General features: G+C 37.7%; 1 protein-coding gene across 14 annotated transcripts in view; it reads left to right on the forward strand.

Annotated features, from left to right (window-relative positions):
* The first annotated feature begins 252 nt into the window (after positions 1 to 252).
* LOC149267450 (uncharacterized) overlaps positions 253 to 18,754 on the forward strand; it is a 78,039-nt gene continuing 59,537 nt past the window's right edge. For 2 of the 14 annotated variants that reach the window (XM_089432765.1, XM_089432774.1), the window contains exons 1-4: positions 7,418 to 7,744; positions 8,300 to 8,353; positions 8,589 to 8,719; positions 8,830 to 8,959. In XM_089432765.1, coding sequence (XP_089288891.1) covers positions 7,711 to 7,744; positions 8,300 to 8,353; positions 8,589 to 8,719; positions 8,830 to 8,959 — 349 coding nt within the window. In that variant the 5' untranslated portion in view covers positions 7,418 to 7,710. The other 12 variants (XM_089432835.1, XM_089432836.1, XM_089432826.1 and 9 more) reach the window with 12 other exon arrangements.

Genomic DNA, 18,754 nt, shown 5'->3' on the forward strand with positions numbered 1-18,754 from the left:
AAAAATATATGTAAAATAAAATATTAGGTTTATAAAAGAAAAGAATACTTTATATAAAGTGATAAAAAAATTATATTCTAATATTTTAATATATACATATATACACACACACACATATATATATCTTATAGATTATAATTTAGTATTTACGATTCTCGAATTTAAATAAATGGATCCAAACTATACATCCGGACGAATGTGACTTACATGACGTGTTTGGGGGTGGGCATATAAAGCACAGCCTCTACGGCCTAGGACGAAAGTGAGTTACACGGTCTTTTGGACTTGGCATAGAAAACACAGCCGCCACGGGAAGATCCGGAGTGACGCACTAGAGCCAGAGCCAACAACTGAAACACAGTTCTGTAAATTGTAAATGCGGAAGCAAACCCACGCTCTGATCAGGTGAAGAAAACCAACGGCCAATGAAGCATTTCATTTGACCGCAACTCTTCATAATAATAACACAGGCGATGCAAAACACTCGAGATCGAGCCACGCCAGCTTCGCAGGGAAGCATTTTGACCCCGATTCTCACCACTGCGATACCCTTGCCTGCATTAGCGGTTCTTGAAAGGTTTCTTCAGCTCCGGTCATTCGCCCTGAGGTCAACCCGAGTGAGTTCAAGTCCGTGGCAGGAGCATCGTTCTATAGTCCATAAGGTTTTTCCCCATTCTCATTCCTTTTGTTTCTTCTTAGTCCGTGGCAAGAGCATAGTTCTACAGTTCATAAGGTTTTTCCCCATTCTTGTTCCTTTTGTTTCTTCTTTCTATTAGCAAATACCGTTCTTGACCGGCTAAAAAGTCACAAAATTGGTCCGGAATGCGTAGTAAGGTCAGAGGTTAGACGATGAGATTATCTTTTAGTAAAACATAAAGTAATCTCGCAGAAAACTGCGGAGTAAGTAAAAGTGTTTGCGGAGCATGCGGCATCTGAGAAAACTGTGGAAAACTATATTTCTATCCGTCGAATGTGTGAGCTTAGTGGAGTAAAGGGCTCGAAAACTGCTTACTCATATTTTTAGGTTAGGTTTGGAGAGTGGCAGTGGAATTCGGGTTTAGGGTTTTACAGGTAGCCTCATCCCAAAATGGAAAACAATGGCAAGGAAATCTCAGATTTTGTGGAAACAAATCACTTAGGCCAAGTCAAAATTGCTTCAACAAACAAAACAAGGAAGTGGATTTGGGTAAATGCAAAACAATATGGGGGCATTTTAAAGCGTAGACTTGCTCCCTTTAAATGGGAACAAAAAAGAAGAAGAAAACAGTCCCAGAAAAAGAAAACAAATAAGAGCAACAAAGATAAAGAAGAGTCAACCATTTACAATCCCACACCACACCTCTTATTTGATCGTCAAATCTCTTACTTGGTTGTCAAATCTCTATGTCTAGGAACTGATGAAGGCCAGGGCAATGTTGGAAATTTTGGAAGCCAAAGAACACGAAGGGACTACAAAATTTCAGAGATTCCACTTGCAAATCGATCTTTAATGGAAGGCAATAAGATCCTAAAAGAGCAAGTAACAATGCTACAAGAGGCTTTAGAGACAGGAAAGCAAGAATGAGAAAACATGAAGACAACTGAAAGAATCAATGGCAGCAAACAAAGAAGTGATAATTTCTAAAATAACTCAGGTGGATACACAAATATCTCAACAGGTAGTCATTTCCGAAAAAAGGCAAAAAAGATCAAGAGGACAAACATTCCAAAAGAAATCAAAACCAGAGCTGAAGACACTAATGGTTACATAAGGATGGAGGAAAAAGATGTAAGTGCTTGTAGAGCACAGGAAAGAGAACACAAAAACAAAAATGATAGGGAAACAAACTTATTATAAGAGGAATAAGTGACTATAGAAAGAATGAAATCACTCTAAATTTGAAAAAAGGCTTTTTGAAAGAGAATTAGAGAGGGCAAATTTGTCAAGCAAGAAGGGTGGGAAAAATACATGAAGAGAGGTCTCGACCCATAAAAGTCATCATGGCAAGTGTGCAAGACAAACACTATCTCTTAAGCAAAAATAAACTCTTGAAAGGTTCACACTTCTTCTTAGATGAAGATCTAACTAGCAAACAACAAGAGGAGAGAAGAGAAGAGAAGAAGTGGAGAAAATTAAAGCAACAAGAAACGAAGGGAAAAGAGCATGGTTGTACAATGGAAAAACGGTTATTGCAATGTTTGGGCCTCATGACAAAGCAGGGCAACAATTTGGCAGTAAAGAAAAAATAGTTAATTCTATAATAGGGAGGAAAACAACAAGATCAACATGGATGAAAAGGGGTGAAGACTCAAATTTGAGTCTTGTGTGCCAAGCTGTGTAGCAACAAAATTCTACCCAGGTCTACCTAAGTCTAGTTTGTTGGAACTGTAGAGGTTACCCTTGGAGGAGGGGACCTGGGATAGGGCCTATTGCAGAAGGTGGAGACATAATTTGTCTCACAAAAACTCATGAACATGATGGTTGTAAAACTCCTATTTTTGATGGTTATTCGAAATTAGCAGTTTGGAACGAGGCAGCAGACAATGGCAAAGGGTATGGAGGAATAATGGTTTTAGTGAAAGAAAAAGAAGGCCGTCACATACAGTTTATGAAAGAAGATATAAATAAACAATATTTATGGTTCAAAATAACAGAGAATGAGAACCACATAAGAATTGCAACATGCTATTTTGCACCTCAAGTCTCAAAAACTTACAAAAATAAAGGGCTAGATAGCAAAGATCCATATGTAACTTTAAAGCAAGATATTGTTGTATATTCTCAGTAGGGATAAGTTATTTTAGTGGGAGATTTCAATGCTAGAACAACAAATCAACAAACTAGTATTTTTTGTTCCAAAGAGGATCACAATCCTATCTGGCTCATTGAAGAGGAGAATCCCCAATGGTTGAGATGTTCAGAAGATGACAAAGTTAGCAATCATTTTGGAGAGGAGTTGCTCACGTTGTGTGGTGCTTTCAACTTAATTATCTGCAATGGTCTAGATAAATGGAAAAGCTCTGGGAAGTTCACTTGCAACACATACAATGGGGCAAGTGTTGTTGACTACGTTATTTGTTCACAAAGCTTGATGGAAAGGATAGATGAAGTTAAGATTGGAGAGCATATGTGAGACTTAAAATTAGACCATAACCCAATATATATAAAGCTATCTTGGTTAGCAGAAAGTCAAGATAGGAGGAGAACCTAATGTTCTCAACAATCGATATCAAGGGCAAAATTCTTCTAACACAAGAAAATTGCACTATTTTCAAAATAATGTTGGAGAGATCAATTCAGAAAGGGAAGAGTGGCTCCCAGAGCCTCAATAGTCATGAGTTAAGAAATATAATTCAGAGTGCACTTGAGAAGTGCAAAAGAGCAAAAAATAGGAAATCTAAATCAAATTGTTTTCCTGTAAATGCTTGGTTTGTTGAGGAATGCAAAATGGCAAGGAAAACCTTGAAAGAGGTAGGCAATGAAAAGATTAATGTAAAGTTATATAAGCAGATTTAAAAAAAGAAAAGAGATGTGTTCATGCAAACAAGGCGAGAAGAGTTAATATATCTAGGCAAGAGTCACCCAAAACGTTTTTGGTAGGAACTTCAACCAAGGAAGAAGCAAATTGAAAATAATATTACAGCCAATCAATGGTTTGACTATGCAAGACAACTCTATGAGAAAGAATCAGAGGAAGAGCCTCCTCCCAGGATCAACACAACCACAAAGCTTTTCACATTACAGGAAGTAGAGACAAGAATTAAGAAGTTGAAAATAGGAAAGGCAAAGGACTTGGTTGAACTTCAAGTGGAATATCTAAAGTGGGGAATGAACATTCTTGCACCACACGTCATGGAAATATTCAACAACATCATTCGACAAAGATTCCCAAGAGATTGGAAAACTAGTCTTGCAATACCCCTTTTTAAAAGTGGAGACATTAATAATCCTTCCAACTATAGAACCATTATGATCAAGCCTTTGTTTGCAAAGCTCTTCAACAACGTGGTGGAAAATAGAATCAATAAATGGGCAGAAGTCAAAGAAAAGAGGGCAAAAGGGAAAGCAGGTTTTAGGCCGAAGCATTCTACAGTAGATCATGGTATCACGTTGAGACACATTATTGAAAAGGTTTGGGAGGGCAAAGAAGAAGTATTTTGCTGCTTTGTTGACTTCAAAAAGGCATTTGACACAGTCCCTAGAGATAAGTTGTGGAGTAGAATGGAAGAACTTGAAATTCCTTTGCATTATAGAGTTGTTGTCCATAGGCTTTATGAAGAGGTGAAAGTCAAAATTAGAACTTCAACAGGCATTTCAGAAAGCTTTAGAAGTGACATTGGAGTCAAGCAAGGCTACCCTTTATCCCTTACTCTTTTTGGTTTATATATTGATAAATTGGAAGAGTGGCTAAATATGCAAGGTGGGGATGGTGTTCGGTTGGGGGAGTTTGTGATAAAGCTTCTTTTATATGCTGATGACCTTGTATTGATTGCTAAATCGGCCCAGGGATTGTAGATGCACCTATATGCCCTTGAGCATTTTTGTAAAGCAGTGGGGATGCAAGTCAATACCAGCAAGATCAAAATAATGATTTTCTCAAATAAAAAGAAGTAGAGCCAACATACGTTCTTCGTTGAAGGCAACATTCTTGAAGAAGTAAATGAATACAAGTACCTCAGGATTGATTTCAACAACAAACTTAAGTGGGAGCACTCTAGAAAGAAGAGAATTTTAGGAGGGTGGAAAACATTATTGCGCCAAGAGACGCTCTACAGCCCAGTATGGGGGTAGATCTCACGTAAAAACGTAAACATGTAAACGTAAACGTAATATTTAACATTTAACATTTAATTAATCTAATGTGAGGGTAGATCTCAAGTAAAAACGTAAACATGTAAACACAAACTTAAATGTAAATGTAAACACAATGTTTAACATTTAACATTTAACATTTTTAATCCAATGTCGGCCCTATTTAAAAGTCAATCTAATTTATATATATCTAAATATAAAGAGATTTACGAACACTCAAAAAAGAGGTATGGTAAATAAATAAAAATAAAAATATCTATGGTAAATAAATAAACCTTTTTTATATTTACTCTAGAAGTATGATAAATAAATAAAAATATAAATAAACTAGAGGTATGGTAAATAAATAAAACCTCTTTTTATATTTACTCCATAAACCTCTTTATATTCACCAAAACTCAAAAAAAATGTTTTGTTTAGGCGAAGCCTATGGGCCAAATACCATGGGAAAATAATTATTAATACCATGGGCCAAACACTATATTTATAAAAGAGGTACGGGATAAATATAAAAGAGGTATAAAGAGATATGGTATATAATTTAAAATATATCAAATAGGATTAGAAATCAACATCTAATTATATGCCAAGCCTATGGGCAAAATTATTATTAATACCATGAAAAAAACATTATTAACCTTAATATTAATATTAAAAGATTAATATTATTAAATTTAATAACTTTGGATCAATACACTATTAAATTTGTTATATTATAATATATATTAATATAACATGGTATATATTAACTCTAGATATATATGGGAGGGAAGAACAAAAACATGGAGTGATAGAGGTGGAGAGATAGGGGGAGTCACAAGGGAGATATGGAGATAAATTGAAGGAGAGTGGAGAGGAGGAATGGAGAGAGAGAGAGGGAGAGGAGTGAGAAATATAGAGAAGGGTAAAAGGGGGAGAGGGAGACACAAAGATTGAGGGGGGAGAGAGAGGAGGAGGGAGATAGTGAGAGGATTGGAGGCCAGAGAGAGAGAGAGAGATGGGGGAAGAGAGAGGAACGTAAGAGAGAAAGGGAAAGAGGGGAAGGATAGGAGAGAGGACTAGCGAGAGAGAAGGAGATAGGGAGGGATAGAGAGATGGGAGTTAGAGAGGGAGAGAGGGAGGGAAGAAGAAAGACATAGAGAGTGAGAAGTGGGGAGAGAGAGGGAGTGACAAGGGAGAGATTGAGAGAGATATTGTATGTTTAGAGGTAAGATAAAGAGACAAAGAAGGAGAGATGGAGAGAAGAGGGGATAGTAGGAGAGAGAAGGAGAGAGGGAGGGATATAGTAACATAGTTGGAGAGAGAGAGAGAGATGGGGGAAGAGAGAGGATTGGAGGGAAAAGAGAGAGCAAGTGATGGGGGGAGGAGAGAGGGAGGTAGGAGAGAAAGGGAGAGAGAGGAAGAATGAGAGATGGATCTAAGCTGGTATGCTCTTCAAAACAAATGTAGAGAGACAAAGTTATGAGATTGGAAAACAATTAAAGTGCTTTTTGGGCTCCTAGTTTGTCCAGTGATATTATATGGGTGTGAATTGTGGGCTAGCAACATTCCTGTCTCAAAATGGAAGCAAATTGAGAAAATCCAAAAACGCTTGATCATGAGCAAGTTTAAAATAAAAAGTTCGGTTTCTTATGAGATAATGTTGAGTGAAACAGGAGCAACTTCCATCGAAGCAATTGCTATGGTGCATCTCATAAGGTATCTTCAGAGAATTGAGCAAATGGGAGAAGGTAGATGGCCTAAAGTTATCTTCAATGAAGGAATGAGTGAAATAAAGAAATCATGGATGACACAAAACAATAAATGGATGCAAAAATGGAATATTTACATCAATGCATGTCCCACAAATAGCAAGGATTTGAAGAGTTATGTTATGGAGAAGTTTCGTAAGCATATATGGGGAAAAGAGTTGGGTAGAAAGAAGAAGTACTATGTTCAAGAATTCAACCCCACGTGTGATCTCCAACAAAAAGAGTACATTGGAGCTAGCATTCCATGGAGAGCAAAGATTCTTATTGCTCAATTAACAACTAACTCGTATCAATTACAGCGTCAAACAGGTTGGTGGAAAAGACTTAAAGAAGCTTGGGAAGAGAAGGTGTGTACTTTTTGCACTTTTGGGGTAGTGGAATTGGAAAAACATTTCATTTTGGAATGTGATGCTTTCAAAGACATTAGAGACGGTTACAACAATATGTTAACATCGTTCCTTAGCATGTTAGAAAGTTGGGTCAGCTTATCATTATTTGAATAATAAGAAGATTGAATTGCAAAAAGCAAAAAACAAGAAACTACTGGTCCCATAGACTATAGCTACTCTCTTGGACATTAAAATTTCATTCATATGTAATGGATGGAGCCAACCAAATTCTAAAAACGACTCAGGGAGTATCGATATTCACTTTGGCTCTCCTGTCTTTCCAAATCGCAATTGGCGGCATATAGTTTTCTCAAACATACAAGTCCGTCAAACTAGGCTCGACACGGTACAAAAACAGGACCAGGGAATAACTGTTGGCCACCAGAAAGTAATGTTCAAGGTTCTGTACCTAGAGTAAGGTTTCGGGATTTCGTACCTATCCTTCCGCTAGATTGCAACGTGCTTGAACCAAACCTAAGGTGAACTTGAAACGAATCTAAATTTTGTTTTGAGGTTCGCCGAACTTGAACCTCGAACCTCAAGGTTCAAGTTCGGCGAACCCTGTGAACCATAGCTATATGAGAAACTCTCTCTCATTCTGCTTCGAATAAAGCTTGCGCTAAGAACTCAGAGCAACCATGAATATTTGAAGTGGGAGGCTTGAAGCTGGAGCCCCTACCTCTGCCAAAGTCCCAATCTACATGGGAATTCTCAAGCTATTCTGAAACTGTCGCTCTAGAACATACCAGAAAAAATACTACTTCCATCGAGCACACCTATGACTCTGCAGATCCTCTCTTTGCACAGATTAGGTTTAGTTGCAAATCTTCAAATTATAAACACAAAGCTTCAGATATTATTGTGGATCATTATTTACTTAGATTAGGTTTAGCTCTTGCAGTTTTGTGGATTGTGCTTTGCACAGATCAGGATTAGTGTCTACGGATTGTGTTAGGATCATTCTTTTCACAGATTTGGTTTAGCTTATGCAGATCTTCCTCATGTTCCTTCTTTGTCTCAGATTAGCTTATGTGGATCCTTCAGATTAGGGCAGGATCCTTCTTCCTTCAGATTAGCTCAAGATCCTTCTTCTTCCCTACAATGCGATAACTTCCCCAGAACCTGCAATTAATTAATTATTTTCTTTTCAATTAGAAATATCTGTATAGCCACATTATGTTGTTTTTTTTGGTTATTAAAAATGCACACCTTTGGATACATTATTCTAAAACGAATATTAGAGAGCAAACACAATCTAGAAAGTGAAAATAGAACGCACAAACCATTTTAGTTGCAAAATGTGAAAACTTAAACAATGTTAAATGTTAAATTTATCTCAATTTCAATTTTTTCTTGATGTTATGCAGGTAAGTATAAATTCATCCTTTTGAAAAGTAGGCAGGAGTACATCACATTTTCAGGTGACCCTTGTCTCTTAATAGTAAGATAGATATTTCAACTGTAGTCATTATGTATGTTAAAATGTAGATTTATTTATGCAGATTAACTGCAACACCAAAATTTTATCATGATGGTCATTTATATTTTCCTAAAGCATTATATTGGCCTTGAGATTTTCCTGAGAAACATTATTTGGTAATGTAATTACCTAGATTACAAATTCCCCATGACTCAAAATCTGGCAACTTGGGATAGATAACTGCTCAATAGCAATGTCATTTAGAGGAGGAAGAGGAGGAAGATTTGCAGGGAGGCGGCCCTTTATACCTCCTGTCAGAGACGAGCATGGGAACATCAAGAAGCTTGGACCTCCTATTCTCTTTCCGGTATGTAGGCCTATTTTATGTTTTGGAATTGTGAGCTTCCTTTTCTTTTTATCTTAATGCAAAGACACTATTTTAAATTATCAAAAGGAGAGCTAATTACATATATGCAGGACATAAAAGAATTGCCTCTCCTGCCTGAGATTTTAAAGAAGGATGAAGAACTTGTGTCAAAGAGGAGGAAACTTAACAGTTTTTGGGATGCATCACCGTATTATATTGAAAAACAAAAGGAAAAGAGTGGTTAGTGTAATGATGTTTCATTAGTTTTCAGGATTTTTTAGTTCTGGTTAAGCCAAAATTTGGCAAAGAAACAATTCATGCTTTGAAAACATGGCTGTTTAAATTTTGCAATTATCTGTATTCGGTTACGGAATGATTTTCTAGCCTTTTCATTCCCCCCCACTATTTGGGTTTGTCTTTCCTTTAAGAAAATGTGGATTTGTGGTGTTTATGATTAAATTGAACTCACATTGGGTAATTTAATGTTGTGTAATGCACTATTGGTCATGCGTTACAAAGTTGGTTAGAACTGCAAAAAGATTTGGACAGACAATTGCAATGATATCTGATTCTGATTTACTAGGTTCAAGGATATTGGACAGATGTAATTGCTCTGTAATGTGGCACTTTCAGATCATACATATTAGCCTGCAAACAGAAAATGTTAGTATACATAAAAAGGTGTTCATACACACAATAGTAGTAAAGTATAACTATTTACAATTACTTTATCCAGGGCATTAGGTTTGGTCACTGCTATGGATTGGATCAATACATAACTTGTCATCCATCTCGATGCTTTCAGAGTGGAAAAATTGAAGGAAATCAGCTTACAGAAGCAGTGTTAGTGGTGGGACCTAGTTTGGAGAATTGGGGTTTGAAACCTTCCAGGGCCAATTTGAAGCCTTAATTGACATTTTTGGGGGGATAAAACTTTGCCATTTAAGCTTCACACCCTGTGATGCTATTCTACACATAGAGACCTTCCCAATGATCCAAGAAAGATGTCAATCAGAGTTTGTATGCAAAAGTTATGGCTCCCGGAAGTTCACTTATCGTGATTGAACACCATAATTCGTGAGGATGCCATGTCAGCGCTAGTTACACATGGAAAAGCGGGTAGCCACATGGGTACTATGAAGAAGACTTTACAATGTTGAAGAATCAAGGGCAATGAGGTGTAGTGTGATTCTTCTTGACTTGATAACAATTTGTGGAGTCTTTTTACTTTTCGTGTTAGCTTAATCTTCTTCTTCTTCTTATTAATGCACGTTGTGTACTTCATCAAACTGCTACCAAAAACATAAGAACAAGAACACAAGATATTGGCTCTCTGCTAGGGCCAAAACCTCTCTTCTTTTGAGAGGAAAACCCTTATTGAAGCTTCTTATTGATCAATGCCAAACCCTATACCCCTGACTAGAATGCCCTCCAAGCACGAGTCAAGTCCTTCCTCCTTTCTGCACTTTGTTCCCCGACACTTAGTCTTCCTTCTTCTGGCACTTCATCTTCCTTCTTCTAGCTGTTGATAGACCTTGTTTATGTGAGCTCCAGATGAGATGCTTCTCTTCTATGCTTAATGATATCCTTTACTTATGTAGACACCTTCCTTCTTTCAACCAAACGAGGTCCTTGTTGAGATGTAGATGTAGACTTGGTGTGACTGTACAGCAGCCCTAGACCTTCACACATGTGGAAGGTATGGTTATGAATTAGGGTCCTTTCACCTTTGCTTGAGAGAGAGTTTTCTTCGCTTGAGTAGGCCTTGTAGGCCTATCTTTCTAGCCCAAACAACGATAAATATAGGACTGTTATGTTGCTGCGGTTATGACTCTAGGGATGCTTCTGTTTCTCGCACATGTGACTGTTTTCTACCTTAGAAAACAGTTCTCTTGACTTCGGTCTAGACTTCACCTTATTTGCTGCACTAGAGGCTCCCTTTCTCGTCACTTTTCCACTTTTTACTTGTCCCTTCACTTCGCTGATTTCAGAGGTAGATTTCGTTATCTTTGGAGGAGTGGACAACCTCTATATATAGAGGTCTGTCCCTCCTTTAGGCCGACTAGAAGATTGCAGGCCAACTTGATGTCTTTGCTTCAGATAGCTTCTTTGATGGTGCCTTTGCTTTGAAGTAGACTTGACTTTGCTTGGAGGGATATTCTTTGACTCTTATACAAACATGTACATGGTGTAACATGCCCTTAAGGTCTTCAACTTTTTATTTTGACTATTTGACTCACCTATAGCACTTTAACATGTGCTAGACCTATTTCAATGAGCAAGAAATTCATTGACATATATTGTAAAAATAATATTTTTTTTTCTTGAATAAGTACAAATATCAAAAGTACATTTATGAAGACTGAACCTAGTTACATTTCCTTCAACATACAAGAGCCAAATTGTAGCTCATGTTGAGGGTTGAATGGTCAAATTTAACCCTTAGTCGGCTATTGGGCTATGTTATAACTGGGCCACTAGGAGGAAAATTGGGTTCCATTGTATTTCAGCGCATTTTGTTTCATAATAGAGCAACATAGCTGGGAGTGGATAGAGAGAGAGAGTAAAACATAGGGGGTTTGTGTTCTTTAACAAGCCACAAGCCACAAGTCTTAGGTATCTCCATAGAGTGTGCCTTCACCTTTGTATTTGCATAATTTCCATTAAGATAAAAAAAGAGCAGAGAAGCCTCACCTTCCAATTGGGTTTTTTCCCGAGAGGGTTTTCGAGATCATGTCTTGGTGTTCATTGTTGCATTTCACTGTTCTCTATTTTTTGCATTTTATCTATTGCATGCATAACCTGAAAAATAGTAGCTAATAAATTTAGAAATATAAGGAAAATTAACCCATATATAGTAGATTTTAGATTTTAGTATGTTGCTGCATAATCCACACCTTTGGGTTACGTGGAAGAAAGTTTTAATCCACTAAGTGTGGCCTTGGGGGCAAGTCTCAAATCAAGTTGCTGTCACTCAATCTCGATTTCTCCATCTAGGTGTTAAATTTTCTTAGGGCTATATTGTTCTTTGCTTTAGATAATTGCATTTGCAAATTTTTGAACATTTACATATTGCATTCACCCCTAAAATCATAACATCATCAACTATTATGTAGAAAGAACAATAACATTAACAATGCAACGAAACATGAACAACAGAAGAAAAAAATACACAAAGGGGACATCGAGATTTGGTCAGAGACCAGGGCAAAACCCCACAAGGGGGAAAACCCATTCAAATTTTTCTTCTTCTACTAGATGTTCATCAATTGTTTAGCTGAGATACAAAGTACAATGAGACATCAAACATATTACATCTCCTAGGGCCATCCAGGAATCATTCATGATTCTCATATGTCAAGCTACATCAAGCCAAGAATATCAAAGTCACATGAGTTGCCATACATCCCTGCCTCTGTCATATTGATATATCAAGATCCTTGTAATAACAAAGTTACTGTCATCAATCATCATTCTCAAGGACATTGTCATCATAAGAGCATAGTAACGGTCATCATGTATCATGGAAGTCATCAGAATCACTAATGTGCCAAGTCACTGAAGTACATAAGGATCACTGTACTAAATTAAATATACTATCACAAGCTTACTACTACAAGTATAGATATGACTGTCTATGTCACTGTCATGATGACAGTGACATAGATTGCTTTCTTGCTTTCTTGTTGATCACTATAGTATGACAAGAACATTTCCAACCAGGTCACGTCTCACTGTCATCACAAATGATTACTGTTCTTTTGATGATCAAAGTTACTGAGCTGCTGGAACATAGAGCACTGTCATATTGCAGAAATTAGAACGCTGCCATTCCTTACGTTGTTGTCATTGTTATCCTACAACTATCAAAGTCACTACCATCCCACTTTATATAGATCCCTGTCATGAAGAATTGCTATATAAACTTGGCCACTTACATATGAAAGAGATCCAACATTTTGAGTGATACTGATCATCGAACCATTGGTAATAAACCATAGAGAAAAAAATATACAGGTTACTATAATGAGACCTTCTTTGATGATATAGTATGATGCCACTTAATGGAGTGATGCTATGAACATAAGAAAGCGATGTCATATACTAAAGCGATGACAGGTATATATATATATATATACAAGCCATAAAGCGATGCTACGGGTATATATACTTGAGCCACATAACAAAGTGATGCCGTATAACAAAGTGATGCCACTTACTAAAGCGATGACAGGTATATACATACAAACCATAAAGTGATGCTACAGGGATATATGCTGGAGCCACATAACAAAGCAATGCCATATAAATAACAGAGTGATGCCACTTACCAAAGTGATGACAGGTATATATATACGAACCATAAAGTGATCCTATAGGTATATATACTCGAGCCATATAACAAAGTGATGCCATATAAATAACAACGTGATGCCACTATTGTTAAGAACGAGTCATTGTAAACATGTGTGAGTCACTGTAACATAATGCCATTCATAAGTTGTCGAGCTGTAGAGAAACATGTATGCAGACCCTAGAAAATAAATCCGATCCTTAGATACGAACCACAGAGCTTTGAACTCGAGCCATAAAAGATTGATACAAACCACCAAGATTAATGTGTAAATATAAGAGAAAGCCATTGAACTATTTATCTCTTGTGTGTTTTTTTGAGACTTTATATAGTCAATTTGGGAGGTGGCTCTTCATATGGAGCCGACAAAAGATTCTGTGAGACCATCCATTTAGCTTGGAGGGAAGATCCAAAAATTTAAATTTCTCTTCTAAACAAATATTTTCTTTAATAATTATTTGCTCAATTTACCTTAATAATTTAAAGTAATATTGTCCCTTATCCAATTAAACTCAACTTGGGCTTCTTTTGGGGCACTTAGGGTTTCTCTTTGGGGAAATTCGCCCCGAAGCTGCCAAATATCAACACTCCCTCTCAGTTTGGGAGGAATTTCCATCTGCATCAAACATCTCATCCATGCTTTTTTCTGTTCCCTCTTAGAACAATCTGATCTCGAATGATATGTCTCAATATATAAGAAGGCAAGCAGCTGCATCATCCTTACATCTCATCCTGTCTCATAGAAGAAGAATAATGCACAATCAAAGGTAGGTGAGATCGATCCTCAAAACCCTACTAGTTTCCAAGTAAAATCACATGACCTCTATCTCAACGACATTAAAAAAACATCCGTCTCATCCTATCTTAACTTAACTTGATTCCTTTGATCATCAACTGAACAATGATGTTACGATCTAAAGAAGAAGAATCATGATAGGAGAGCCTAGCTACCACCCTAAATCCAAGGACAATAGGTGAAATCCACTTACTGCAAGGGTAAGGATCACACTCTATCCTATTGATTTGTGACAATAGGCAAGATCGACTTAAGGATCACACTTTGTCCTATTGTTCGCTGATCCTCCATCTAGACCCTTAAGAGTCAAGTGGTAGAACACCTGCATCCCAAGACTTGAGAGAGATTGACTTATCTTGCTGGGCAAGGATCACACCCTATCTCAAGTCACCTCAACCCATTGGTAGATGGGGAGGTCCAATCCCAACAAGCCCAACTTGTGGGGAGGATGCCAATTGGGGTATACTTTGTCAAAGCGACAATAGGCGAGATTGTCTTTCCACAGGGGTAAGGATCACACCCTATCCTATTGTCCAGAGTTACCTTAACCCCAGGATTGCTTACCGCTCCATTCCTCATCCTAGGAGCTCAACAGGGGGGAAGAGCACGCTTAGTGTTCTCGATTAGCCCAGGACCGCTTCGTCTTATCAGTGCCTTCACTAGGCTTACGACTGTTATTCCTGGTCATAGTGCATGACACCTAGACAGTATCGGGTCAATCACAAGCTTACATGCTACAGCTCAAGAAATTAACAATTTGCCTTTTTATCAATCAAAATGTAATGGAGTCTCATAGTTCCTCTTTGCACCATATCCTACATATAGTGATATCTGATCTCAATGTGCCCAAACCTGTCATGGAACACATGATTTTCTGCATGTCAGATTCCACAATATGTCATAGCATATCGTAGTCGTGCCCAACATATGCTCAAACAACTTCAAAGAGCTTTCTCCATCATATTGACTTACAACCAGTCATGCTAGCATCAATGCATACTGCGACTCAAAGCAACAAATTTTAGTACTTGTCTCATACAAAAAATCATGGCAGACCTAGATGTGCTCAACATCATCAACATATCCATATAGTCTCAAGTATCCAATAGTGTGTTACATATCATAAATTAGCAACTTTGTAACATACCAGTATACATATCCAAGATCTATATGGCTTAAAGAACATAATGCAAATCTAGAATTCATCTAATTGTCAACTCATTGTGGAAATCCATCAAAATTGTATTTGAAGAGGAGGCTCTCTCAACTGCTTCAGTGTAATTCATCATGCCAAGCATACTTCCCTTTACAAGGAAGTCCTCATCATCTCTCTGTTACACTTCTAATCTCAAGTAGTTCTGCGGTTGGCTCCCTCTGGCACTGAATACTGAGATGGTCCGATCTTGTCATAAATAAGTTGTCAGTGAATATAACCAAATATTGAAGACATGCCTGCAACCTGAAGAGCGGTTGGTGTTTGCAACAAATGACCATCAATCCAAGTATGCCAAGACCGGAGGGCTTGCTCTGGTCCACATGGGACTTTCTTCCATTTGCAATCGTGATTCTAATCTCATGTGCCTGAAAGACTTAAGGTAGCTCCAGGTTATGCTTCTTCCTTATATACATCATGGAGGTAGCTTACTTCACATACATCTGACAATAGCACATCAAGCAACGAAAGTCAAGATCTCATCATAACCTTTATTCTCTGAGAGCATACTTCTCATCATAGTTTGAACCATATCACGGAAGCATCAAACATTGCCACATCTTAGTGTTCAAGTATGGTCCTTGAAGGACATATCTTATTAGACTGGTGTACTTCAATCTACTCACTCTAAATAGGAAGCTTCTTCAATCATATTTATCAACCATTGAGACTGCAACCCTTCCTTTCAGGTCTTGCGCTCTTGTCCATTTTCAAATGCCATTCTAATCATGGAATGGCTTTGCATCCTTTTCAATATTGACATAATTGACTTGGTCCTCACATCCTTCTGAAGTGCCTGTAGATCCCAGAGGAAGAGCAATAATGTCAGAATAAATAATCACAATGAAAGTGTACCTGGTGACGAAGCGGGACTATCATCCTTCTCTAGATGTAAGAGTGGCTCCTGCAATATCATTCACCAACTCCCTCTTGGAGGTAACCCTTTTGGCATTATTCTTTAACTTGACGATCCTCAAGATGGATCACATCCTCATCCAAGAAGTTAATGAAACAGATAAAATGCTCATGATTGAAGAATTACTAATAATCGAAAGGAATAAATTCACAAGAATAATGACACAAAGAAATCACATGACTTGAAAGTAGTTATCTTCTCTGAGAACTAACTCTTCCTGCAATGCTCCACATTATGATGATCTTTGAGAAGGATCAACTTTCCTCATTCAAGAAGTTAGTAAAAGAAGCATTCAAATATTTGTGCAGGAAGAATAAACAATAGTCCAAAAATGACAAATCTAAACAAGATTTTTGTCATAAACAAAATATTATAAACCTTGATTATACTTATCTTTAATAGGAATTGTAGGAAGCTATTTGCTCCCTCTTGATTTGGCTTCCATGAGTCACCACCGCTCATCAACCATATGCCATTTGTAGAAGAAATGCATCTTCTTGAATACCCCTTGTATCCTTTGTCTTCTTTCGTCAGTAGCCAAGATCAACCATTAATGACCTCTGAATCTGCAACATACCTTAGGGTTTCTTTGAGTCTATTATGGGCTTCTCACAGATCATATCATACTATGGTTTCTCTGAATCTGCCAGGTACTTGAATGACTAAAAGTCTAAATAACTTTGAATCAAATCAGACCTCTTTCATATGAAGGCCACTCCTAGGGTTTCTCCAAAACCCTAGTTTGTGTTTGCAAGAACAAAAGGTCTCCCTAGGGTTTCCATCAAACTCTAGCTTCTTTTAGGTCTCTGCCATCTTCATCCCTTTCACTCTGCTTGATCCATCGTAGGTGTCTTCATGGGGGTGATCTTTAATGACTTTTCTTTAGCCCAACTCTGATACCATGTTAAATTTTCTTAGGGCTATATTGTTCTTTGCTTTAGATAATTGCATTTGCAAATTTTTGAACATTTACATATTGCATTCACCCCTAAAATCATAACATCATCAACTATTATGTAGAAAGAACAATAACATTAACAATGCAACGAAACATGAACAACAGAAGAAAAAAATACACAAAGGGGACACCGAGATTTGGTCAGAGACCAGGGCAAAAGCCCACAAGGGGGAAAACCCATCCAAATTTTTCTTCTTCTATTAGATGTTCATCAATTTTTTAGCTGAGATACAAAGTACAATGAGACATCAAACATATTACATCTCTTAGGGCCATCCAGGAATCATTCATGATTCTCATATGTCAAGCTACATCAGGACAAGAATATCAAAGTCACATGACATGATGGTAATCGCAAGAAAACAAACTATTTTGATGTTTGTTTCCTCTTAAGCCTTCATCCTTCGAATGAGGTTGAGAAGGTCACAAGGAGATCCAATGGGAGGATTTCACAAGTCGACAGTTTCTTGGAGATCCAATAGGAGGAGGCTTAGCTCACTCTGATGATTTCACAAATCAATAGTTTCTTTTCCTCAAACTTACGATAAATGGTTGAGAGAGGTTTTCCCTAATTAAACTAATCCAACCACACAAGTCCTATTTGATCATGCACAAGGATCAAACGTTGCTTGTAATGGCCGAGAACATAACAAGACTTGGATGGGAGATGGTTCGTTACTTTAAAAAATATTGAAATTAATCTAAAACATAAAAAAATTTAATCTACTTAAATGAAATAAATATTTTTTAATGTGTTTTGTGGTGCAAGGTTAATTTTAAGCCAAACAAAATCACACCATGAAAATGAGACAAATACACAAGAGACCCCTTGTTGGGTAGGGGGGAATGGGATGCCAAGGAGAAATTTAATCTACTTGAATGAAATAAATCTTTTTGAATGTGTTTTGCGGTGCAAGGCTAATTTTAAGCCAAACAAAATCACACCATGAAAATGAGACAAATACACAAGAGACCCCTTGTTGGGTAGGGGGGAATGGGATGCCAAGGAGATTCTCCTAACTCCCTCAAGATTACAATGATTGTTATGGCTATCCCTTATGAATGAAGGGAAAATGGTGGTTTTCAAAGTTACAATGGTTATAATAATCCTTTTTTTACAATGGGAAAGTTGTTGGAATTTCTCCCCAGCATCTTGGCCACACGCGGAACTGGTTGTAAGGCTCCTCCAATAGCTCTAGAATGGCTCCAAATGTGTCCAAAGGATCCTCTAGGCTGACACTCGTGGTTCACCGAAGGAGGAGTTGGAATTTTCGCACGGAAATCCCCTTGTGCTAAGCAACATGATGTTGACTTGGTGAAGCAGCTCAAGCAAACAATATGGTTCAGTTGTCAAATTGTCAAAAGCCCCAAATGATAACCCTCACCTCCTATTTATGCTTGTTGCCTTCCTTCTCACTTGTGGGCCCCATTCTCCACTAGTATGCTCCCCCTTCTCTTCTTTCTCTCTCCACAAGTGCGTGCTGCCTAAGGGAGTGCGCATTCCCTTGGTGTGTGACCCCCACAACCCACCAAAAATTTGATATTTCTCTTTTCCTAGGTCAAAATTTCAAAAATTGCTCCCAACACCAAAATTAATCAAAATTGTGATACCTCCTAAGTAGCTTAAGAAATTGGGGGTATTACAGTGCCCCTGTTGGCTTTGCGGGCCCTAACCCAGGTTCAGCATTAGTCAGTCAAACAAATCCCTACACTACTGGCCATTTTGGCATCAGCCCGCCGAGTGGGGACCGAAGTCTCACCCGAAGCAGTATGGAGGGATGCTGGAACCAAGTTTCCA

This window comes from Pinus tabuliformis, chromosome 6 (genome assembly GCF_031772625.1).
Source record: "Pinus tabuliformis cultivar Carrire ecotype Pingquan chromosome 6, CPIR1, whole genome shotgun sequence".
NCBI lineage: Eukaryota > Viridiplantae > Streptophyta > Pinopsida > Pinales > Pinaceae > Pinus > Pinus tabuliformis.